This window comes from Equus caballus, chromosome 4 (assembly GCF_041296265.1).
Source record: "Equus caballus isolate H_3958 breed thoroughbred chromosome 4, TB-T2T, whole genome shotgun sequence".
Taxonomy (NCBI): domain Eukaryota; kingdom Metazoa; phylum Chordata; class Mammalia; order Perissodactyla; family Equidae; genus Equus; species Equus caballus.
In genome coordinates, this window is record NC_091687.1 from 105,582,557 (window position 1) to 105,607,727 (window position 25,171).

The 25,171-nt window shown below is 52.0% G+C and overlaps 1 protein-coding gene across 2 annotated transcripts; it reads left to right on the forward strand.

Moving 5' to 3' along the window:
• Positions 1 to 8: 8 nt before the first annotated feature.
• ZNF282 (zinc finger protein 282) lies at positions 9 to 24,168 on the forward strand. 2 transcript variants are annotated; one of them, XM_070265156.1, is made up of 8 exons: positions 9 to 322; positions 2,617 to 3,036; positions 9,443 to 9,569; positions 10,110 to 10,229; positions 12,118 to 12,237; positions 13,833 to 13,949; positions 15,102 to 15,215; positions 21,739 to 24,168. In XM_070265156.1, exons 1-8 carry the CDS (start codon positions 158 to 160, stop codon positions 22,536 to 22,538), a joined length of 1,983 nt encoding a protein of 660 aa, XP_070121257.1. In that variant the 5' UTR covers positions 9 to 157; the 3' UTR covers positions 22,539 to 24,168. The 2 variants fall into 2 exon arrangements, with proteins under 2 accessions (XP_070121257.1, XP_023495679.2); XM_023639911.2 differs by having other exon boundaries at positions 10 to 322; positions 13,836 to 13,949.
• Positions 24,169 to 25,171: the final 1,003 nt, after the last annotated feature.

Sequence of the window (25,171 nt, forward strand, 5' to 3'; positions counted from 1 at the left end):
GGCGCGCTGGCGGCGGAGGGGCGGGGAGCGCCGCCAAAGGGGACTGTTTGCTCCTACGGGCTGTAGATGGAGCTGTCCGGCCCCGGCGAGGGGGAAGGCGCCTGGAAAACGTTCTTCCTCTCCCTGGCCGGCCCGAGCGGGGAACAGCACTCCCAGGATGCAGTTTGTGTCAACACGGCCGCAGCCTCAGCAGCTGGGCATCCAGGGCCTGGGGCTGGACAGCGGGAGCTGGAGCTGGGCCCAGGCTCTGCCCCCGGAGGAGGTCTGCCACCAGGAGCCGGCGCTGCGCGGGGAAATGGCCGAGGGAATGCCGCCCATGCAGGTGGGTGCAGCCCCCGCCCAGCGCCATGGCCGCGCCGCCGGGCCGTGGGGGCGGGGCGCGGGCTGCGGGCACCGGCGCGGGGCGGCCGCGGGCGCCAGAGGGCCGTGGCGGGCGGCGTGGGGCGGAGGCCCCGGGGGCCGGCCGGGCAGGGCAGGGCGGGCTCGCGCCGCAGGCCCGGCCCGCAGCCCGCAGCCCACAGCCCGCGCCCCGCGCCCCTCACCCCTCGCTCCTCGCCCCTCGCAGGCCCGGCCCGCGCGCCGCTAAGCAGCAGGGCCCCGAGGCCGCGTGCCGGCCGGGCCCGGCGCCGGCACCGGAGGAGGCCCCGCGGGGCGGGAGCCCGCAGCGCGCGGGGCCCGGCAGCTGGCGGAGCCGCGGCCGCGTCACAGCCCGGCCCGGGTTTGCGGCGCGCTCGGGCCGGGGCCGGCTGCGCACCGAGTGGCCCTCGGGTGTACACTGCAGGCGCTCCGACGGAACGGGATTGCCCTGCTGTGTTGCCAGCTTTCACCCGGTACACCGAAGAATTCACTTTTCCCTCGCCCCGGGTGTGGCAGGGAGAAGGGGCCATCGAGAGGTGGCTTTGCCTTCTTTCCAGTGGTTGGCAAACTTGGCTGCACGTTAGAATCACCTGAGCAGCTTTTAAGAATCCTCACGTCCAAGCCTTGTCCCAAACCAGTTACATCAGCCTCTCTGGGGTTGAGAGCACGATGCAGTCATTTCTTAAAACTCCCTGAGGATCTTAAGGAGCAGACCAGTTTGAGAACCAGTGCCCCAGAATCTTGTGTAAGACACGAGGAGTGAGGCCTGTGGGAGCTTTCCCACGGGGAGAGCGTGGGAGCTGACCGCGGGCTGGACGCGTGCTGGTGGCCTGGTTCTGACAAGTCGGCCAGGAGTTGCTGTGTTGTATTTGATCGTTTTTCAGCTTTAGGTCTCCAAACCTGCGAGAAGGAAACTGGGCCCAGGGACTTTCTAAACTTCCCCTGCCAGCCCTTGTCCCCTTCTGTGGGCCAGGCAGGAGTGAAGCCTGAATTAGCCCAAGTGGGCGGCTTTGATGGAAATACTGCTGCCTCTGAAGTAGCAGGGTCTGGGGCCCAGGGCCCTGCTCTCCTCTCACCCATGTCCTGGAGAGATTCCCTGGAAGCTGTGGGGTGTCCCTCTGTGGCTGTCACAGCTGCTCCAGGTTGTGGAGGGCAGCTGGCATGCCTGTCCCTGGCCTGTCCAGGTCACCTCTAAGCAGCAGGCCTCCACTTTGCCCAGCCTGAGGGCCTCTTCAGCAGCAACAGGGAAAACAGAAAATGACCCCACCTCGCAGCCCACGTGGCAAGGAGAGGCGGTTATCAGCCCTGCTGTTGTCCAGTAAGCTGGTACAGTACAAGGCCAGTTCCCAGGTCACCGGTGAATTGTGACCACCCTCTCTTGGTCATAGGGCTCAGCTCCCAACCTGCACCTTTCCCTTCCAGGATGAGGGAGCTGAGAGCTGGGGGGAGGCCCTGGGCCATGGGGTACTGCTCCCCGAGGAAGCAGGGAGGGGGCTGGGAGGTCTACTCTTCCTCTTAGGGATGTCCCCTCCTCCTTTCTGCAGTAAGTGACAGGTTTTTGCAAATCTATTTTCACTTTGGAAAATATGAGTAAATAGTTGTATATGGAAGAAGGCTGCTTGTCTACTCTCTTGCTTGGGCTCTCTGGTGTCTCCCTTGGCCGTGGCCCTGCTGGAAGTGGTGGCAGCACACTTACCTGAACTGTGCTTTTTGTTACCTGCAGCTCATAGGGCTGCTCCAGTTGACATGAAGTGAGATGTTGTGGAATGACCAGCTCCTTCTCTGTGCCTCCATTTTATCATCTTTAAAGCGGAGATAATCATTCTTGCCTTAACTTGCTTAGAGATTGCTGGGAAGATTAGGGTCAGATGACTTCCATGAAAATTCTTACTTTGAAACAGAAAACACTAGGCACCCTAAAGAGTCCATCACTAAGTCTAGCCTTGAAGAAAGCAGCTGTTCTCATCAAAGAAAGTGGTATATGATGTTTTAGGCCAGGGTCCATGGCCTTGACTTGCCAAGGGTTGAGGTGGGTAAACAGTGACCAGCCTGACTCTTGCAGGCAGGAAATGCGGAGGTTGGGTGGGTGGCTGCTCGAGCTGTGGCTGGGACATTACTGAACACCACAGCCTGAGAGGCGGGGCTTGGCAGAAGAACGAGAATCTGTGGCATTTGATTAGTTGTCCCCTGCTCTCAGGCCACCCCCCCCCCCCCCACAGGGTCTCATCCCAGGCTATCACTTTCTCCCTCTGCACACAGGCTCAAGAATGGGACATGGACGCCCGGCGACCAATGCCTTTTCAGTTCCCACCCTTCCCAGATAGGGCCCCCGTCTTCCCTGACCGCATGATGAGAGAGCCCCAGCTGCCCACAGCAGAGATCTCACTCTGGACCGTGGTGGCCGCCATTCAGGCCGTGGAGAGGAAGGTGGATGCCCAGGCCAGCCAGCTGCTGAATCTGGAGGGACGGACGGGGACAGCCGAGAAGAAGCTGGCCGACTGTGAGAAGACGGCTGTGGAGTTCGGGAACCACATGGAGAGCAAGTGGGCCGTGCTGGGGACCCTGCTGCAGGAGTACGGGCTGCTGCAGAGGCGGCTGGAGAACATGGAGAACCTGCTGAGGAACAGGAACTTCTGGGTCCTGCGGCTGCCCCCGGGCAGCAAGGGGGAGGTCCCCAAGGTATGTGGCAGTCCCTAGGGGCAGGGATGGAGGTGAGGACCAGCACATGTGAACAGAACTCTTGATCTGATCCTGTCGGTCCTTCTCATGAACTTCTCTAGCTCCCTGTTGTTTAATTTCAGTGTCTTCTTAAAGCCTGTCTCCACTTGAACAGCCTAGTCTAGAATGTTCTACCTCGGTGAGGCTGGCATCCACAGTGTCCCACAGAGCCTGCATGTCTCTGTCATTGAGTCTTTACTGTCACTGTTTCCAGCCCCTCCCTGAGGTGGCTGGGTGTCTGCAAACTCCTGCAGCTCTTGGTGCTTGGGTTTTCCACTTGGCACCTACAAACGACCATTTGTCATTGGTTAGCTTTGTCTATGCTCGTCTGAATTTGGTTGAGACAGACCCAAAACCACACTGTCTGGAATCTCTTGAGAGTCACCACCACGACCCTCTGGTGGGCCCTGTCACAGTTCCTAATTCCTGCTCCATTTCCTCTTCCATTCACTCCCCTACTCCCCCCGGCTCATCTACACTGCCCTCTCAGTCGAAGACCCTTCTTTCTAGTCCACTGAGAAACCGGAGTCACTCAAAAGGGACTTCACATGTAGCTACCACATTCCTCTGTCCACCTGCCTCGTGTCCCCTGCCCTCCCTGGTACTGTGGGCTCGTCCTCCTCCCTGCACTAACTGCAGGACATCGCTGGGGGTTTTCTACCTTCTCCTCTGCATCGTCAACTTTTCCCTCTCTACCGGTTGCTTCCCACCAGCCGACTGTGAGAAGACGGCTGTGGAACATTGCCCGTCTCTAAGAATAACCCTCCGCAGACCCTGCATCTCTTCTGCTTAGTGCCACGTTTCTCTGCTCCTCTTTAGCACAGAATTCCTTAAATGGGTAGTCTATGTTTGCTCTCTCCAGTTCTTTCTTCCCCATTTTCTCTCCTATCCTTTTTTAACCTTTTTATTATAGAAAATGCAAACATATGCAAAAGTAAATAGAATAGTGTAACAAACCCTCATGAACCCGTCATCCAGCTTCAATACTTATCAACTCTTGACCAATCTTATTTCCTCTAAATTCCCACCCATGTTCCCCTTCCATTTTATTTTGTGAAGCAAATATTAGATAGAAATCATTGTATTTGTAAATATTTCAGTATGTAGCAAAAAGGTCAAAACTCTTTTTAAAAAATAATAATCTCAATATTATCACCACCATAACAAAAACCTCAACCTACTCCAATATCTAATTGGTGTTTAAATGTTCACTTCTTCCAAAAATGTTATAATTTTTTTTTTTGGTGAGGAAGATTGTCCCTGAGCTAACATCAGTGCCAGTTTTTCTCTATTTTATATGTGGGATGTAGCCACAGCATGGCTTGATGAGTGGTACACAGGTCCACACCTGGGATCTGAACCTGCAAACCCTAGGCCACTGATGCAGAGTACGCGAACTTAATTACTATGCCACTGGGTCGGCCCCCAATAATTTTTTTTTCTATTTGTTTGAGTCAGAACTTAAAGTCTACAAATTGTGATTTCTATGTCTCTTAAGTCTTTTTTTTAGTCTATAGGTTCCTCCTCCATCTCTTTCAGTTTTCCTTGCAGTTTCTCTGTGGAAGAAACTAGGCTGTCCATCCTGTTGAGTTTCTCACTGTCTGGATTCCACTGATTGCATCCTCTGTGGTCTCATTTAATGTGTTCCTCTATTCTCAGTATTTCAGTAAATTGGTAATCGGATCATTCTCCTTGGCACCCATGCCAGTCACCCACCTCTCCATCCTATTGGTCTTGCCAAAGCCCTAATGATGTCCATGGTATTAAAGCCAGTGGTTGGTTCTCAGTCTTCATCCTCCCTGCCTGTCAGCAGCATTTCGTGCAGGTGACCAGTCCCACCTTGAAAAACCTTCTCCGGTGACTCCGGGGCACCTCTCTTGATTCTTTTCCCACCTCACCAGCTGCTCCTTCTCAGTCTTCTTCGCTGGTTCCACCTCCTTTTCCTGACTTCTTATGTTTGCAGTGGTCCAGGGCTTGGTCTTGAGGTTTTGCTCGTTGTCTACACTCCTTCCCTTGTGATTTCATCCAGTCTCAGGGTTTTAAATGCAGCCTGTGTGCTGTCAACTCTCAAATGCAGTCTTTTCTTCCCACTCTTTCTCTGTATCTTGCTCAGACTTCCTTCTTGATTCACATTCCCAACTGCTAATTCAGCATCTCCATCAAGACATCAGTAAATAGCTTACGTTTAACGTGACCAAACTGACCCCTTGATCTTCCACCTGAAACCTGTTGTATACAAAGTCGTTCTCATCTCTGCTGAAGACGGCTCCATCCTTCCAGTTGCTCAAGCCAGAAGCCTTGGAGTCATAGTTGCCTCCTCTCTTTCTCACGCCCTTCTTCCAATATATATACTTCCGATAAACACTGTCTGATTTTTCTTCAAAATATAGCCAGTCTGACCACCCCTCCCCACCTCCACTAATCCTGCCATTGTCTAGTCAGAGACACCATCACCTCTCATCTGATTATTACCGTGGCCTCCTGCCTGGTCTCCTTGTCTCTGTCCTTGTCCCCCACCCCATATAATCTATTCTCAGCAGAGCAATCGGAGTGAGCCTTTTTTTTTTTTTGTGAGGAAGATTAGCCCTGAGCTAACTGCTGCCAATCCTCTTCTTTTTGCTGAGGAAGCCTAGCCCTGAGCTAACTCCACGCGCATCTTCCTCCACTTTATATGTGGGACGCCTACCGCAGCATGGCATGCCAAGTGGTGCCATGTCCGTACCTGGGATCCGAACCGGTGAACCCCGGTCCGCCGAGAAGCGGAACGTGCGAAATTAACTGCTGTGCCACCAGGCCGGCCCAGAGTGAGCCTTTTAAAATATAAATCAGTCATATTACACCTCTGCTTAAAACCCCCAAATGGGTTCCTGTCGTATTCACCATGAAAGCCCCTGTTCTGTCAGTGGCCCTTTCTCTCCAGCCGCACCTTTCCGTCCTCATCTCCACTCCACTCCCTCTTGTCTACTCCTCCAGCTCACCGGCCTCTTGCGGTTCTGCCAGCACACCACACAGTCCCACCTCAGGGACTTTCCTCCACTGTAAAAGCTCCTTCCCTGGGTAGCTGCTCGGTTGTCACTTGATCAGTGTGTCCTTCTGTGGCCACCCAATACAAAAGAATGATGTCACCCCACCCCCAGGACACTCTTCCTTGTCCTTGCTCTCATTTTCTCCAAAGCACTTGTGCCACAAGCCATCTTAAATATTTACTTCCTTTTTTGTCTTCTTGGTTGATTTTCTGCAACCAGAATGTAAATTCTGCTTGGTTCACTGATGTGTCTCCGTGGCTGTGATGGTACCTGGCTTATAGTCGATATGCAAAAAATATTTGCCGAGTGACTCCTTCCAGCTGGACAGCTCACACTTGCATGTAAGGAGCCGGGTCTTCTGTGTCTTTGAATCTGCTGAGGCGACCAACCCAGTGATTTTGCCGAGGACTTGTTTAACAGTGATTGATTGCGGCTTCACGGAGCTGACTTGCAATAGTGGCTCTGGTTCCTCCCTAAAATGCTCCCTGCCCCTGCAGCCCACAGGGCCTCGTTTTCCGTGTGGTTTGGCTTATGTTGCTTGTCCGGCACAATCAGGTCTCCTTACACACTGCCCTTTCCTCTTGTCTGTGTGGCATGTTGTAACTGGGCGCTGTGTCCTCACTTGGCACCATTGGGTGTTGTGTGCATTGGATCAGGCGTCAGGAGTCTTGAGTTGACGTGTGCCCTCACGGAATGATGGAGTGGTCCTGGGATCTGGAATCAGAGGACTGGGGTGTGAACCTTGGCTTTGCCATGCACTGGTTTTCCTGGTCGGGTATGTTTTTTGTTGTCTCTGAGCCTCCTCAATTCCTCTTTTGAAAAAGGTGAAGTATAAATAAATAATTCCCAGATGGTCCCTCTGAATTTCAGCGTTCTCATCTGTAACGTCAAGATGATGATATGCTTACTGGATGGAGTTGTGAGGATTAACTGATTTTGTTGATGGGACAACACCATCCTGTTGTATTATGTGTATTATTTATCTCTTGCTGTTTAACAAATTACCCCAAAACTTAGCAGGCTAAAAAATTATTATTTATCATTTTGCAGTTTTGGTGGGTCAGGAATTTGGGAGCAGCTTAGTTGGGTGATTTGGCTGGAAGTCTCATAAAGTTATAGTCAAGCTCTTGACTGGGGCTGTGGTCATCTGAAGGCTTGACTGGGGCTGGAGGGTCCACTTCCAGGATGGCTCAGTCACTTGGCTGTGGGCAGGAAGCTTTAGTTCCTCACTGTGTGTGCCGCCCCACACAGCTGCTTGAGCATTCTCATGACATGGCAGCTGGCTTCCCCCAAAGTGAGTGATCCAAAAGAGAGAGACCAGTGTGGAGGCTGCAATGTCTTTAATGACCTAATCTCAGACGTTGTCACTATCACCTCTTCATTTATTTGTTAGAAGCGAGTCACTAAATTCTGCCCACACTCAAGGGGAGGAGAATGAGGCTCTGTTTTTTGAAGGGACTATCAAAGAACTTATGGACATAAACCATAAAGAATGTTAATTATGATTGCTGACAGTAGTTCTAATTCATTGTGTACTCTTGGCCGTGCTAGATGCATCCTCCTTGTCAGATTCAAGGAAGGCTGATCGTCTCTCAGATCCTCTGTGCCTCTTGGATCCTGTTGTGTTTGTTAAGTGGTTCACAGATAACTCATGGATAGTCTTATCCGTCCAGCTGGACTGTAGGCTCCCTGCCGTCTTGGACCACGTCTCAGACTCCCACTGTATCCTGGCATGGGGGCTTTTTCCAAAGTGATGGCTATTCCACTGTGAGAATGTGACTCCACAGTTTTGACCCTCCACAGAAATGGTGAAGTGAGGCAGAGGAGTTGGCATGTTGGAAAAGCTAATGAACTTGGTTTTGGGTACATTTAGTTTGAGGTACTTAAAAGATGATTAGATGGAGCCACGCAGAAGGCTGTTGAAATGTGGACTTTGAAGGGAGCAAGGAAAGTTGAAGAGTGTCATCTGCAAAGAGGTAATCATTGAAGTTGTGAAAGGAGTGAAATTGCCAAGGAAACAGTGAAGGAACAGGGAAGGGCAAGGGCAGGACCTTGGTCTTGGGGGAGGAAGAGGAAGCAGTGAAGAATTTTGGGACTTTTATCTAGCAGCAGGGAATTAAAATGAGGAGAGTGGTCAGTTTTCCCAGGTTGGGGATTTGCCCAAGTCTGGCAGAAGGTCCAGGGAACTAGAAATTCTGGTTCTGTTTCCAAAGATGGCTGATGAGCCAGCAGTCAGTAGGTGGCAAGCGGTGTGCATAGGATGCCCTTAAGGCATAAGCACCTGATGCAAGGGCTGGCGTTTCTGACCCATGTAAAGGTGTTGCCCACTCACCCCCCTGTGCACCTGTGGGCCTCGTGCCCAGAGGACTGTATTTTTCTAAGAAGTCGGACAAGGTGCCATATAGGTGATCTTTGGCCTTGTATGTGCAGGTACCAAGACTGATCAACTAGAATTAGGGCTTGAGGGAGAATTGAGGGGTTGGATTTCAGAGTGAGAGTGAAGGGCTGGTCCAGGAGGGATGTGAAAGTGGTGGGAGGTAAGGCTCTGTGGTCGGAGAAGGGAAGTTCAGTTATTAAGGTCATGGAAGTGAAACCATTTTGAGCCACTTGGTCCAAGTTGAGGCCATGCTGGTGAGTGACTGATATGAGTACAGACAAGGATCCTTGTCAAATTGAAATAAGAGCTTTCTGTAACAGATGAGACTACCTGGAATAACAAGCCACCAACGTTAGATGATGGCTGACTCAGGCTGCAGTGGAACTTCCTAGTATTGGTGGTACTATTCAACCCACCCAACAAATGTTTACTGGCTCCAAACTGTGTGCTTCTGGATGCTTGGGATATGGCGGTGAACAAAACAGAGCCAGATCCTGGAGTTTTCGCACATGCCTTTAGATTTTACATGTTTAATGACAAAAATATTACTGTTTACCAGAGGTGACCTGACCAGAAATACAGTTTTATAACAGGGTTTTATGTCTTTGGCTCACTGATACCTACTGAGATCCTACCACGGCTCTGTCACCCTGAGTGCCACAAGCCGCACACTGACTTCAGGTCTATGCTTAGGGACCCAGTTTACCTAAAAGTGAAATTACAAAGGATATGGTAAAATGTTTAAAAATAAAAGGCAGTGTTGGCCATCATTGTTTTGGAAGCACGAGAAGATCGGGAATAGGGTGGAGCGACTCCGTTGGAATGGACGGGGCTGGGATTTGGAGGATGGGGGGCCCTGGACAGCAAAGGCAGGTTCTGGGGCAGAATGGGCCCGTGGCCTGTGAAGGGAGGGTGGGGGGAGAAGCAAGCAGGAGGGACCCGAGTAAAGCTCTTGTTGGCCTAGGTTCCGGTGACTTTTGTCGACATTGCTGTTTACTTCTCTGAGGACGAGTGGAAGAACTTGGACGAATGGCAGAAGGAGCTTTACAACAACCTTGTGAAGGAGAACTATAAAACCCTGATGTCCCTGGGTAAGGACACCTTCCCTCCTCTGTGGTGAGCAGCCCCTGGAGAGGGGAGTGAAATGCTTATCAACCCATCTTCACACCACCTGGGCAAGGTGTTGCATGTCTATACCTAATGGAAACTCAAGAAACTGTTTGTTATAATGCTAGGAAGATAGAACGATTTGTAATAGGATGAAAATTAAAAACCCAGTTATAGAGCCTATCACTATAGAATTGAACGCTATGTTACTCCTTATTTTGGAATACAAATAGCATCATTTGCACTTCACTACACACTACATCCCAACAGCCTTGGATGAGCCACAGTCTGCTGTTGGCTTTCAGAGACCACCTTTTTCTACACCACAAATTGGGGGATCTGTTGACTTGTTTTCAAGGTTCCTCATAAGAGGTCACCTGACACACTCACATAATTGCTACCACCTAGAGGGGCACTCCGGCGGGCAGGGAGAGTTGGGAGAGGGGAGAGTCCTGCCACTGCCCTTCATTGGGACCCATTGGTCGACTTCACTCAGTCCTTCCTTCCCTTCCAACTCATTCCAGACTCGGAGGGTCCAGTGCCCAAGCCAGATGCTCCAACCCAGGCTGAGCCCAGGGAAGAGCCTTGCATGTGGGAGCAACGAGATCCAGAAGAGAGAGAAATCCTAATGGATCCAGACACAGGTGATGGCAGCTGGAAAGGGCCCTGGGTCCAGGGCGGGGCAGGCTAGAAGCCCTGCCACCCCTGTGTGAGTTCAGGAGGGCTTCTCTTGAGTTGCTTGTGGTTCTGCTGCTATTGAAATTTGTCAGGGAGAGATTGTAGGGCTCGGAAGTGCACATGGATGTTTGTCTTTTGGGTTAGAGCCATGCAGCTCTGGATGCCTAGGTGAGCTGGGTGAAGAGAAGAGGAAGGCCAGGCTTGCAGCCTCCCAGGCCTGGCAGCAACCAACAGTAAGTGACCCGAGGCCTGGGAGCAGCCTGGGCCCAGCCCAAGTCAGGTGGACAAGAGGGTGGAAGGGAGTCTGCACGGACACAGTTTGCTGCGGCCTAGTGCTTCCTGCTTAGTTAGTATCTCCATATCATCATCCCGTTCTCACACAGACCCGTACATCACAGGCAGACTTACCCCTCAGGGCTTTCTCCTCACTCAAGAAGGAATCATTTGTCTTGAGAAAATCCACTTTCTGAGAGCATTACACTTGGTCAGCATTTCCGCCTGGGATGGAAGGTGCTAGGGTTCCAGTCCCAGCTCTGCCCTTGGGGTCTTTTCTCAGGGCCTCAACTCTCTTGTGCAGAGTTGGACCGGGTGAAATGTGGTACTCTCACTGTATTCTCTCCCTTATCGTATGAACTTTCACCTGTCTGTGCCCTCTGTCCTCCTCCTTTCTAAGAGGAGAGCATTGTCACTGAAACTTCCCTTAGAAGTCAGCTCCAGGACAGCCCCCTCCCTCCCAGTCATTTCTCTTTATTGAGATATAATTCACATACGTAAATTCACTCTTTTAAAGTGTGTAATTCAGTGGTTCATAGAGTTGTGCAACCGTTATCACCATCTAATTCTAGAACCTTTTCATCATAGGAAACCCCATCCCCATTAGCAGTCCCTCTCATTTCCCTTTCCTCCCCAACCCCTGGCAACCACCAGTCGACTCTGTGTCTGCGGATTTGCCTCTTCTGAACATTTCATCTAAATGGCTCGGTCCCCATCTTCAAGCAGTGCAGGTGTTTGAGGTCAGCAGCCGTGGTAACCTCTCACACTTAAAGCACTGTAACCTCAATGGTTCCGCTGAGTTATTATCCATCGCTGTGTGCGAGATGGAACAGGGACCGTTATGCCCATTTTGTGGATGCAGTGAGCACACTGAGAGCCAGACCGGTCAAGTGACTCATCTGCTGGGCTGGGGGTTGAAACCAGGATTCACGTCTTCCATTTCTCATCTAGTCGCTTTCCTGCTGCCTGAGCTGTCTCCTGCCAGGCTAGTACGTCACACCATAGACCATCATAAGAGGAAAATGTCCTTTTTGTCTTGTCTTGGGGTCTACATAGAAGATATGTCATTGTCTTTCATGTATAAGGATGCTGTGCATTATCCATCCAAAAATGAGGCTGGGTTGCATCTCTTTGCCCAGTCTAACTTCTTACTAATCACATATGTATGTGTGAGTGAGTGCGTATGTGTGTGAGCGTGTGTGTCTGTGTCTGGCCAACTCTTTCTGACTGGGGTGAAAAACAAGGACAGATGACTCCTACACAGAGGTCAAACTTATGGCCTCATCCTGATTAGCACCCAACACAACATGGGGCTGTTCCCAGAACTCTCTCCCCACCTTATCTCACCTCATTTAGTTGCTTGGCCTACGCCTTTCAAACATTCATTTGTCCTGAATGTTGATCACTTCTCTGCAAGTAGGACCTTCTGCTCCTTGGGGTACCCTGCAGTCACCCACAGGAACCCGAGACCCCTGTGCTCTTCCCTGGCAAGTGCTGTCAGCTGTACTCCTGACCCCAAGAATGTCCGGGTGACAGTCATTCAGAAAAAAGACACCAGGTGATGTGATTCTCTGTCTCCAGGAACAGAACCCCTGGTGTCTGCACAGGACGCATCCTCTCAGGTGAAGCGGGAGGAGTCCCTGTGTGTCCGGGGCCAGCGGGTCCTGGAGGAGAGGGCCATCCCCACAGAGGCCATTTCTGGTGAGTGACTGAGTAGCCTCCCAAACCTGGACGGGAGAGGCAAGGTCCAGCAGGTCTGCAGGCCCCCAGCTCTGTCTGTCGTGTGTGCCAGGCCGACGCGCGAGCTGGGAATGGAAGAGCTGTGGATCCAGGAGGGGCAGAGAAACAGGATTTTCCCATGGCACAAACATGGCACACGGCACTGATGATTTGCAGGCCCATCTGGGCTTAGCTTGTTCTGTTTCCTCTTTTCTTTGTAATATCAGTTTTTAACTATTCCTTCCTCTCCTCGAAAAGCAATATCAGGGCAGAAGTACTGAGTATAAGGCGCTTTACGCGGCTCTGTGGGTAAGGGAATGTAGTGGTCCATAAGACCTGCTCCTGACCGGGAAGAGCTGTCGCTGTTTTACACGAGTATTTACAGGCTGCTGCCTCTGTGCCAGGCACCCGCACGGCTGCAGGCCTGCGGGGTAGACCAGATAGTGTGTCTTAGATGGCATGCCAGCTGGACTCTGTATGCGAGAACTCTGGTAGAACAGATGTATATTAGTCAGAGTTCTCCAGAGAACCAGTAGGGGGAGGGAATGTGTGTGTGTGTGTGTAGAGACAGATTGATTGTGTGTGTGTTTGTGTGGAGAGAGACAGATTGATCGATTGTCTGGTTTTAAGGAATTGGCTTCTCAGATTGTGGAGGCTGGTATGTCCAGAATCCGCAGGGTGGGCTGGCAGGCTGGAGACCCAAGCAGTCTGCTGGCTGGATTCTCTCTTCCTCGGGGGAGGTCAGTCTTTTTCTATTAAGCCCTTCAGCTGGTGGGATGAGCCCCACCTGTGTTATGGAGGGTAATCTGCTTTATTCAAAGTCTATCAATTTAAATATTAATCTCATCTAAAAAAATGCCTTCACAGAAACATCTAGAATGTTTGGCTAAATATCTGGGTACTGTGCCAGCCAAGCGGACACATAAAATTAACCATCACAGATAAATGAACGTACTGTAGCTCTTTACTTATCTACAGGTGAGAGCTCCACAAACCTCACCCCCCTTAGTCATAGGTCAGGGACAACAGACTCTAAGCAGAGGAAAGCCCATGCTGTTGTTATCGGGCATGTTCCTGGAAAGCATCATGGTGTTTCTGTCTTCAAAGAGATCTTTAAGAGAGAAGGAGGCAATAAAGGGCCAATGAGGTTTAATAGACTGCAGAAGAAAGAAGATGTAGGATACATCTTAGAAAAATCTTGTTAAAATGTTTAGGATCAAAGGCTTTGTGGAGGGTGCTGCTTTCCTGGAAAGTCACCTCGTGAGGAGTACCTCTTTCCGTGGTGGTGCTCAGTACTCGAGCATGAACCTCACTCTAAGGATGTCAGTTTCTGAAGCACAGAAAGATGTTCCTGAGGTCATCGTTATGTCCCTCCCCCATAGTATCCACTTATTTGCAGCAAAAGTCCCATTAATTGGGGCCAAGCTGACTTAAACCTATAATTAATTAGCATATAATTTAATTATACCTGATTTTTAAGGAAAAGAAATAATTGTATGAAGTGAGAGATGTATTGAAAGCATCACCTTGTGGGCCTTTTCGTGTTCCCTAACGCCTGTGCTGCTCTGTCCCACAAGCAGACTCACCAGCCTCTGCCCAGGACCTCCTGTCCCGGATTAAACAGGAGGAGCACCCGTGCGTGTGGGATCAGCAGGATTTGGCAGAGAGAGATATTCCAACGGACCCCAATTCAGGTGAGCGAGATGCCAGAGTGGACATCAAGGACGGGCAGCCCCTTGGCCGCCTTTCGTAAGTGGTGGGAAATCAAGCTGACTGAGTCATATTTGGTTAAAGGTCGATAAGAGGCTCAGAGAATAAAATACAACATGTTCCTCAGTTAGTGACTTTGTACAGATTTTGGGATATAGCCATTAGTAAAGTGGAGGGGATCTTTTTAAAGAAATCATTAAATTGATAATTTGTTGTGTCAGTGTAAGTGATACTAAAATTATTTCAGCATTGATTTTTGAACAATAAATATAACCAAAAAGCCTTTTAAAAGTTGTGTATATTTCTGTGACAGAAAGAAAGAAATTGCCATTTTTCTGGAATTTTTCTTAAATAAATACTAACTAGTTAGATATCTTCCATGAAACTTGTAGGGAGGGTACAGGCACATAGGGAAGCATAAAAGAACAATAGGACAGCTGCACCCGCCTGGGGCCATGTGTATGTGTGTGTGTGTGTGTCTGTGTGTTCACATAGGCTCACAGAGCTGGAGAAATCCAATGTCATCTCACTTGCTAGTTATGACCCCAAAGTCTCATCCCACCCCACATCCCAGGAGGAGAAGACCAGACGTAAAGTCTAGCATCCCTTGTAGTTTGTCAGTTCTGCCACTTTACAATGAGGAATCAAGGGGCCCAGGGCAGAAGGGAAGGCCGACCCTTGCTGATAACGGGCCGCAGTCGCCACTGCAGTTCTTACAATGACCTTTGCTCGCTGCTTCTGCCATTGCTGATTCTTAAGTCCTGCCACTCATCCACAAGTCCCGTGGGCCTTCAGAGACCAGACTTCCCCCACCTGTCCTGGACCACAGGTTGCTCTGGGGCTCGGTGACAGAGCTGGAGGAACTAGGTTCTAATCCCGGCTCCAGCGCTGCACAGACTTTGGGACGAGCCTCGTCTTCTCTGGCCAATTTGAGATGTAGCAAGCACAAGTGAGATCCCATTTATGAAGGCATTTGACAGGAGGAGGACGGCCGGTAAATGAAACACAGACACACAACCGCCACGTGCCCTGTGAGTCGGAGCGGTGGCGTTTGCATGTAGTGGTTTTCAAACCTTTTTGAGAGGATGCTCAGCGGAAATGAACAGAATCTAAGACTGCCATCTTTCCATGAACAGAGTCTCTGATCTCAGCACATGACATTTTGTCATGGATCAAGCAGGAGGAGCAGCCGTACCCGTGGGGCCCACGCGACTCAATGGAAGGAGAGCTTGGATTAGATTCTGGCCCCAGTGAGTAACGCGCCCCCGGGACTCTTGGGTATTTTGTCCAGGGGGTTGGTTCTCACCTCAGCCCACCCCCTGACAGGGTGATGTTCTCTATGGGAGCCTTCCAGTGGTCTGCACCAAAGCACTGTCCCCTTTCCTTTTGGAGGATGGCAGCTGTGTTCACTTCCTGGGGCTGTCTTAAAGGACCGCAACTGGGTGGCTTACAACAACAGAAATGTATTGTCTCACATTCTGGAGGCCGGAAGTCTGAGATCCAGGGGTCAGCAGGGCCCTGCCCTCTCGGAAAGCTGCCGGGGACTCCTTGCTTGCCTCTTGCTAGCTTCTGGTGTTTGTTGGCAATCTTTGGCATTCCTTGGCCTGTGGGAGCATCAGCCCAATCCTTCGTCTTCATATGGTGTTCTCGCTGTGTCTGTGTCTTCACCTGGTAGTCTTATAAGGACACAAGCCATACTGGACCAGGGCCCACCCTGCTCCAGTGTGACCTCACTTTAACTAAATACATCTGGAAAGAGCCTATTTTGAAATAAGTTTGCATTCTGAGGTACTGGGGGCTTGGATTTTGACTTATCTTTTTGGGGGGATATAATTCACTCCATAGCAGCAGGGAAAGGAGAGTGGGCTGGGAGAGAGCTGAGCCACTGGTGCCTGAGCAGGAGTTGATGACAGCAGGTGGCTCACATACTAGGAAACGCTGGCCAGAGGACCCAAGGCAGCCCTGAGCTGACATCCTAGCATGCCTGGTGAGATACTGATGCTCAAATAGGGAGAGGGGATTTCTTTTCCCCCAACAGGTATGGGACCAAACATCTCGCTGACTTTGGTCTCTTGGGTCTTTCTTGATGCTCTATTTATTGGCCAGTGACCTCCGACATGTGTTCACAGATTATTTAACACTCTCAGCATCAGGCTAGCATTCCTTGCCAGACCCAGTACCATCGTCTTGCCCTCAGGACAGCTGACTTAGTGTCTTCTGGTCAATTAGAGTATTGAAGGGGCAGCTAAATATATGTTCCTTTTCCATACTCCTGACACGTTCCAGGAGCTTAAAAGCCATGTAAGAGCTGAGGACATAGGTTATTTCTGATCTGAAAGGCCATTTTAGGCTCAGGTAAGAGGATCCCACCCTCGGAGACAAGTTAGTTCAGTCTGGAGGAGCAGGGTAGGGCCGGAGGAATGGGCAGGGATGGGAGAGGAACAGTGTATGCCCTTGTTTAAAATAGAATTTAAAGTGGTCCTCTTTCTAACCTATTGGTGGGCTGGGATGAGACAGGGAAAGCCAGGAGACTAACCATGAGGACAGGAAGAAGTGACAGCCGTCGATTCCACTTCATTCTCTAGAGTGCCCAGGCCACTGTTTCTAGCTGTGGCCTTGAAGGCGTAGGTACCAGTTCGTGAAACATGCCAGGAAATTCTGCCCCAACCTTTGTCTCTCAGTGCTGCCGGATGGACTTTGGGTAAGACACGGTCTCATGTGGCAGGGTCTTCTGGAGAGGCTTTGGAGGGGGAGAGGGCAGTGCGGGTAGAGAGTAAAACACAGAAATATGTGATGTGTGTCCCTGCCAGCCTCCTTCCGCAGCCCTGGGATATGCAAGAGAAAGACCTAGTGTCCTGTTTTTTTGTTTGTTTTTTTTTGTATATGTGAGGAAGATTGGCCCTAAGCTAACATCTGTTGCCAATCTTCCTGTTTTCGCTTGAGGAAGATTGTGCTTGAGCTAACATCTGTGCCAGTCTTCCTCTATTTTATATGTGGGATGCTGCCACAGCGTGACTTGACGAGCAGTGTAGGTACATGCCCAGGATCCGAACCTGTGAACCTGGGGCTGCCAAAGTGGAGCACGTGAACTTAACCACTATGCCACTGGGCCAGCCTACTGGTGTCCTGTCTGACTCAAAGTCAGACTTCAGCCTAACTGGACATTACATTTTAGTAAAAAGGATTCTTCATTTTATATATCAATAAGCATGTATTAGTCTCTAACTGCTCTCTGACAGTTAGTGTAAGACAGGAAAATAATCTAGTTCACCCAAACTTAGTGTGCATGAGGTGCCATCGAAGCAGGAAGTATGAGTAGGACATTGGAGTCCAGTGGCTACCAAGTGCTTCTGGAGTGAGTGGTGGTCAGGAGCCTAGAGCTGAACCACCCTACCTAGATGCCAACACTTACAGAACCTGATTTGAAAGCGCCCTCCTGAAATTCCCACATTATTGACTTCCTTGGGTTAAAACAGTGGTTCCAACCTTTTTTAGTTTCTATTATTTAACAAATATCTACTTAGTGCCTACTCTGTGCCCTGCAGTATGACAAGCACTTGGAATAAGCAGTGAAGAAGGACCAGGGACCTTTCCTTTTGTGGGATGGTGATGGAGAATAAGCAAGCCAACAGCAAACAAGATAAAGTCAGAGGGTGCTAAATGAGAACGACTTAGGGAAAACAGGAGGATGGGAGTGGGGGCAGGAGGGCTAAGGCAGGAGTGACCTCACTGGGGAAGAAATACTATAGTGTGTTGACCATAGGACTGTTTGAGAAGAGAAGACCAGAGAGGGAGGGTGGGGGCAAAGGCCATGTGGCTTCAGGGGCTGAGGTTGGAGTGATAGGCTGGGAGGAACCTGACCACTTATGACCTATGGGCCAAGTTAGAGTTTGGATTTTATTCTAATATGAAAGGAGCCTAACAGAGGGCTTAAACAGGGCAGTGACATGATCTGGCTTACATTTTAAAAAGAGAAGTTCAGGAATGGACTGGAGTAGGTTGGGGAACAAGAGCCAGAAACAGGGAAACGATTTAGGAAGCTAACGGAGTTGGTACAGACCAGGTGGAGACGTGACAGTTGGTCAGAGTTGGATGGTAGCAGTGCACATGGAGAGAAGTGGACGGATTCAGGATGTACTTTGGAAATATAACTGATGGATTGTATGTGGTGGATGAGGAGTCAAGAGTGACTCCTAGGTTCGGGTCCTGAAGAACAGGGTGAGTGGAGGTCTCTTTGCTAAAATTGCGAGCCCTTGAAAAGAACTACTTAGGCTGTGTAAATCAAGTGTTCTACCTTGGACCTGTTAAGTTTGAAATGACACCCAAGTAGCAGTGTCAGGTAGCAGATCAGCATGGGAGTCTGAAGTTCAAGAGAAAGCTCAGGACTAGATTGGTTAGGGAGTTATAGGTTGCAATGACTTGTGACACCAACTACCTGGAATTAGGTCAAACCAGCCAGACGAAATGCCCCATCCTCCACAAGACTACTCTCACCAGCTGCAAGTTCAGGGGTCCCCAGACCACCCTCACTTCTCATCACCTGGCACAAATTAACCCCTCAGGTTCAGTAATCCACTAGAAAAACTCACAGAACTCAGGAAAGCACTATACTTACAATTAGTTTTATTAGAGCAAAAGGATTCAAATCAGAACCAGCCAAAAGGAGAGATCCACAGGACCAACCCTGGGAGAGTCCTTAACACAAAGCTTCTGTCGTCTGTTCCCCCTGGAGTAAGGCGTGTCACCCTCCCAGCAGTGACTTGTGACAATACTCAGGATATTGCCTGCTAGAGAAGTTTATCCGAGCTTCTGTGTCCAGAGTTCTTATTGGGGCTTCTTTACATACGTATGATTGATTGAATTATTGGCCATGAGGTGGAACTCATTCTCCAGCCCCTGTTCCCTCCCTGGAGGTTGGGCTCCAAGCCCCAACCCTCTAATCATGTGGTTGGTCTCTGGCATGTCCAGCTCCAATCTGAGTCATCTTGTTAACTTAAACTATCTAGGGGCCCACCATGAGTCACCTCATTATCGCAAACCATCAGGGTAAACATCAGGGCCTACCGCGAATAACAAAGACACTCCTACTGCCCAGGAACTGAGGACACAGACCTGCCAAATTGTTACATGGAGGTTATTTTAAGGCTGAGGATTGTATGAGATCTAGGGGGAGTGTAGACAAAGAATTAAAGAGACCCCAGGTGTGAGCTGGGAGCAAACCAGAGGAGCATGGAGTCACAGAGGCCAGGAGAAGAGAACCTCTCAAGAGAGAGGGAGGGGTTAATTATGTCAAACGGGATGAGGGGTTGAGTTTGCAGGACAGGAAGAGGCATTTGGATTTGGCAGGTTGGAGGTTGTTGGTAACCTTGACAAAAACTGTTTCAGTGGCGTGCTGGGACATGCCCGATTGTAGTAGTCTCAAAGAGAAGGGAGGTGAAGAAGTGGTGAAAGCAAGTATAGATAACTCTTACAGAATATTGCCGTGAAAAGGAACAGAGGAATAAGATGAGATGGTAACTGGAGCAGGGGAGCCACGGGGTCAAGGGAGGATGTTCTTTTAAGGTGGGAAATACTGGACCATTGTGGCTGGTAGGATGTTCTCAACCACTCTAGAACCCTGATTCAAATTGCCTGAAAGAGTAAAGACGTTTGTTCTCTTACATAACTAGAGGTTGTTCAACTGCAGCCTCAGTTGATTCGAGGACACAACTTCGTCATCAAGGACCCAGGTTCTTTCCAACTGTCTGCTCAGCCATCCTTGGCGGGACTGGGCAAGATGGCCGCAGCTGTTCCCAGCAATCACACCCAGACCCAGAGGAAGAGGAAAGGCCATCCTTTTTCCTGTGCTCTCTCTAAGGAGTGAGGAAACTTTCTCAGAAGCCTCCCGGCCAACTCCTCCTCACATCTCATCGCCCAGAATGTCGTCACGTGCTTATGTCTGACGCAGTTACTAAGCCAGTGAGCTCCAGAGTAAAAGTCCCTGAGTGAGAGGCTGGAGGAGGTGTGACATAATCCTCGCAGAGTGGGAAAGGGGGACACACTGAGAAGTGAGGTGGGATGCCAGGCTGGGGGGGGGGCCCTTCTGAGATGTGTGTGATTTTCTGTAGCCATCCTCAGCTGCGTGAGTGCGCTCGCAGTGTTGGGGTTCCCCAGGCAAGCAGAACAGAAGAGAAGGGACAGAGGCATTAAGGGTGTTTCATAGCAAGTGACAGCTGCGTTGACCGCAGAGCTGGTCAGGAAGGGAGAACAAAGGTCAGGGGGCATGATGGGACGGTAGCAAAAGGGGACTGATGCTCACACCGAGTTTGAAGAATTATCAGAGAAGGATTAGGGTTGTTTTGAGTTGGGTTTCCTGGGAAACAGTCCCTGAGATGGAGGTTTCCTTGCACGTGGTTTCTGGGAGTCCTCTTGAGAATAACGCCTTTGAAGGAGCAAGAGTAGCAGGTTGGGTAGAGGGGGAAGCAGCACCCACAGTGCAGCTGCCCCAGAGGCCAGAGCCAGTCCCAGAGGACCGAGGGATGGCATCCTGGATGAAGTCAGGAGAGCCACTTTGGCCTCTCCCCTGGCCAGTGTCCTGTGGAGCTGGTTCTCTGCCAGGTCGGTTCTGATTGGGATAGAGAGGGGCTGGCTGGGCCCAGTCTATTTAGGGATGTCATGTAAGGAGGACAGGCCTCAGTCAGCCTCCCACGAGCAGGGGGGTTGGGTGGAAGCGTGGCAGATGTGGCCTGAGGAGTGGCCTCCAGGAGCAGACGCCAGGGTCCTGGGCAGAGGACTGAAAGCGATACTGACAAGAGATGGGGGACAGAGCGCGAGCGTCACTTTCTTGACCCTTCTTCTGCAGCTGCCCCTAAACGGGGGAGGGGCTCCTCCAGGGAGGAAGGACTATGACCAGGCGATCCGGGAGCTGAGGGAAGGTTTGGGAATGAGAAGGCTCCCGAATATAGTCAGCAAACAGAACAGTTCCTCAGTCAGCAGGCGGAGTCCTGGGCCCAAGGTCCCTGCCCTGATGCTCAGAGCCTGGACTTGTGACCCCTCAGTAGTGGAGAAGTGTGGACTTGGGGGCGCAATGCAAAGGCATCACTGCAGAAGCAAGATCAGTGCTTCCTGGGGAGGCTGGCTGGGCAGCCACTTCCACACAGGGCTACGGAGAGCCCCAGGCTCGTGGGGTCGGGGACCAGGGTGGGACTCACACCAACCCAGCTTACCGTGCTGCTGACAAGTCTGAAGGCCACGTGCTTAGTGGAAACCCGACTGCAAAGGGAAGGGTGGTCATGGTCCCAGCTCCCTGCCTTCCGTTCCGGTAGACCTCCAGACCAGGCTTTTTACCTTGGAGAAGTTGTGGCAAATTCTTTCTCTTCAGTCGAGAGATTCTCCTTTGATAAATTAGCCTGGACGTCAGAATACAATAAAGGCTTATTTCCAGGCAGTTCTGCCTTCCGCATAGCCCCCAGCCACCCCCGCCCCACCAATGTGGAGGGGTTCCCTCTCCTAGCTGGGGGCTACCTGCTGGACCCGCTTCTGGTGCTCTGCAGCCGGCTGGTGCTCTGCAGCGGGCGGCTTTGGGCAGGTCAGAGGGTCAGGGAGCCCTAGAGCCATACAGGACACGACCCATTGCCTTGTTCAATCCCCTCATTTTTTAGAGAAACTGAGGCCCAGATAGCCTGTGACTCACACGAAGCCACAGAGCAAGTTAGTTAAGGACCTGGGCCCCCTCGCAGGGACGGCGGCAGAGCACCGTGAGCATGTCACTTCTTCGTGTCTCCTCCTCCCCAGGTGACAGCCTGCTGATGGTGAAGAACCCCGCCCCCGCCCCGCCGCAGCCGCAGCCCCAGCCCGCTCCGCAGAGCCTGCCCCCGCTCCCGGCGGCCGAGAACCCGGGCGGCGCCCCGAGCCGCGGCGCGGCCGGGCTGCTGGACGACGGCTTCCCCGCGCCGGCCCGGGAGCGGGGCGCGGCCGGGGCGCAGGCGGGCGGGGAGGGTGGCGGCGCGGGCGGGGGCCCGGGCGGGGGCGGCGCGGGCGGCGGCCCGGGCGGCGGCGGGGGCTGCGGCAGCTGCTGCCCGGGCGGCCTGCGGCGGAGCCTCCTCCTGCACGGTGCGCGCAGCAAGCCCTACTCGTGCCCCGAGTGCGGCAAAAGCTTCGGCGTGCGCAAGAGCCTCATCATCCACCACCGCAGCCACACCAAGGAGCGGCCGTACGAGTGCGCCGAGTGCGAGAAGAGCTTCAACTGCCACTCGGGCCTCATCCGCCACCAGATGACGCACCGCGGCGAGCGGCCCTACAAGTGCTCCGAGTGCGAGAAGACCTACAGCCGCAAGGAGCACCTGCAGAACCACCAGCGGCTGCACACGGGCGAGCGGCCCTTCCAGTGCGCGCTCTGCGGCAAGAGCTTCATCCGCAAGCAGAACCTGCTCAAGCACCAGCGCATCCACACGGGCGAGCGGCCCTACACATGCGGCGAGTGCGGCAAGAGCTTCCGCTACAAGGAGTCTCTCAAGGACCACCTGCGCGTGCACAGCGGCGGCCCGGGCCTCGGCGCACCGCGGCCCCTCCAGGCGCCGCCGGAGCGAGACTAGGGCTGGGCTGGGGGCGGGGAGGGCCCGGCGGCAGGAGCAGGGGGTGGAGGCGGGCCTGGGGGCAGCCTGAGGATCCACCGTCCTGCCTGTGGTTCTCCCCCTCCCTCTGCCCGCCACCTGCTGGAAATCGGGAACAGGTATTGCACTCCAGACAGGGTCCCCCGAGGGTTGGGCAGGGGTCCCCTAGACCTGTCTGGCCTAAATGGACAGCCCAGCTCATCTCATAGGGTGGACCAAGGGGCCGGCTGAGCAGCTGCCCGCGGGGAGGGTGCCAGAGGGACAACGACGGGGTGAGGGGCCTTGGGCACCCCCCTCAGACAGCTCGTGTGCCCATTTGGCCTTTGGGGTCACAGATTGTGATCAGGGGAAGCAACGGGGGAGTCTGGGCACCCTCTGAGATAAGGAAGTAAGGTCCTAGGGTTAAGGGGCGCTGCAGAAGGAAGCGGAAGGTGACGGTGAGGTGAGGGATGTGCTAAGGGTTACTAACATCTCCGATGACAACACTGCCTCGCGTTTGAATAGCGCTTTATACTTTTTTAAACGTGTTTTCTATCCGTTATCTATTTCGCCCTTAGCCTATCCCTCTGAGGTAGGTGGAGTAGGGTTTTCCTGACTTGGTAACTCAGGAAAGTGAGCTGCAGCTGAGATGGTTTACCCAAGGTCACACAAAAAGAGTGGCAGGGCTGGGCCAGGCTCTGCACCCCAGCGCAGTGTCCCCACCACACACTCTGCCTACCTCCGTGGTCTGAGAGACCTCTCTGGCCTTGCCTCTTCTGGTCTCTCTCCTCTCTCTGTCCCCTGACCCACCAAAAATAATCAGAAGCAACAGGGGGCCAACTCATGTGCTTACTTGGAATGGGGAGCAGATTGGCGACAAAATGCCCCAAGTTGTGCTTCTGAAAGGCTCTTCTTATGTGGGCACTCCTGGGCAGAAGGGCCCCCTGCCCCCAGCCTGCCCTCCCCCGCTCCAGTCCCTCATCTGGTGCAGCAGCATCTTTGCACTGCACAGTAGTGACCTGGCCCTCCAGAGGCAGCTGGCGCCCTGGGTCAGACCTCACCCTGATGATTTATTCCAGTTTCCCAGGGCGGAGGGGTGAGGGAGAGGCTCGTGCTGCAGGAGCAGCCATCGAGGAAGTGAGTCTCTCCAGGAGGGCCAGGCAAGTGGGTGCTAGAGTCTGAGAGCCCTCAGTCTCTCTCCTGCCCTGAGCCTCCCAACTGGTGCTATCTGTTAACTGACCATGCTCACGGACATGGACACAGACCCTACCATGCTCCAGACCCTGCAGGCGCCCCAGGAGGCGCCCAAAGGACTCCCTTTCGTGTTGGTGCATCTGCTCCATGGTCCCAAGGGGACACAGGCTCCATTTCTGCGTCTTGCATGGCCAGGCACTGGGGTGGAGTGGCATGCCCCAGGACTCTTGTTTGTGTCAAGAATGACTTTTCCTGCTCCTCCCATCGATTCTGCTTCTCTCCCAGCCAGGGAGCACAGTGGGCAGCCAGCACCTGGCACCACGTTCGTGAGCGCTCTGCTTCTGCCCTTCCCCTCATCTGCACCGCTCTGCTTTCCTCAGACCCCTTTTGGCCATGCAAAGGGAATTCTTGAAATTAAATAAAAGGTGTCCAGATTGCAGACTGCATGTTCACGAGCCCGGAGGGTTCTCCAGTGTGGCTTGGTATGGGAAAGCCCCCCTGGACTGGAATCCAGCTAACGAGGATTTCTTCTTTTCTTCATTTTTGCTTTTTGAAGGAGGCAAATCTTAAGAAATCAAGTTGAGATGAGAAATTAAACATAGAGAAGTTCAGTGGAGTTTTGTTAGAGCAGAAGGGGGCACTCCAGTGTTTTGGTTGGGAGGGGGCGGTATTCTGCTTTTCAAAAGCATATGCAGAAAATTAGTATTTTCATAATCTAAATCATGGAAAATAAGACCCACAAAATTTTTTTTGGCTGTTGAGAGTATGAAGAAGGGGGGAAAATCACTATTGAGACATGGGTTTGAAACATTTGAGCACACAGCTCAAACCTATCCCTTTATTTTACCCTGAAGGAGCTGATTCCCAAAGAGCTTTAGTGACTGAGTGAGTGGGAGAGCCAAGACTAGAGTCTGGTTTCCTGCGTCCTGTGGTGGACCCACTGCACCCGGTGCCCATCAGCTACACCACGAGCCTCCAGCACCGGCCCCGGGAGAGCCCTAGAGTGCCCTCCACCTGGAGCTCAGCAAAGGTGGTGATACTCAGTGTGGACCTCTCCCAGGCAGCAAGGATCCTCTCTGTGGACCCTGCAATCCAGTCCACTTACTGAAGCAGGACAGGGGTCTTGCTTTGGGGGTGGATTTTTATTTTCCTTCTGATAATGTGTTAATTAAAATTAACTATTTTAATTAAAAATTAATGCATGCAGTAAAAATTCAAATGGTAAAAAAAAAGACACAATGAAGAGTAAAACTCTTTCCTACCTGACTCCCTGTTGGGAAGCATTTGCTGCTAAGAGCTGCTTGTATGTCTTTCCAGAATTGGAGAAGTCAGGGCCTGAAGGGTGCATTGCTTGGGGCAGGGGAAAGGAGGGGGGAAGCAATGTGGGATGAGGATGAAACATGGCAGCGAGGCAGCAATTGGGATTGTAAGGCAGGAGGCTG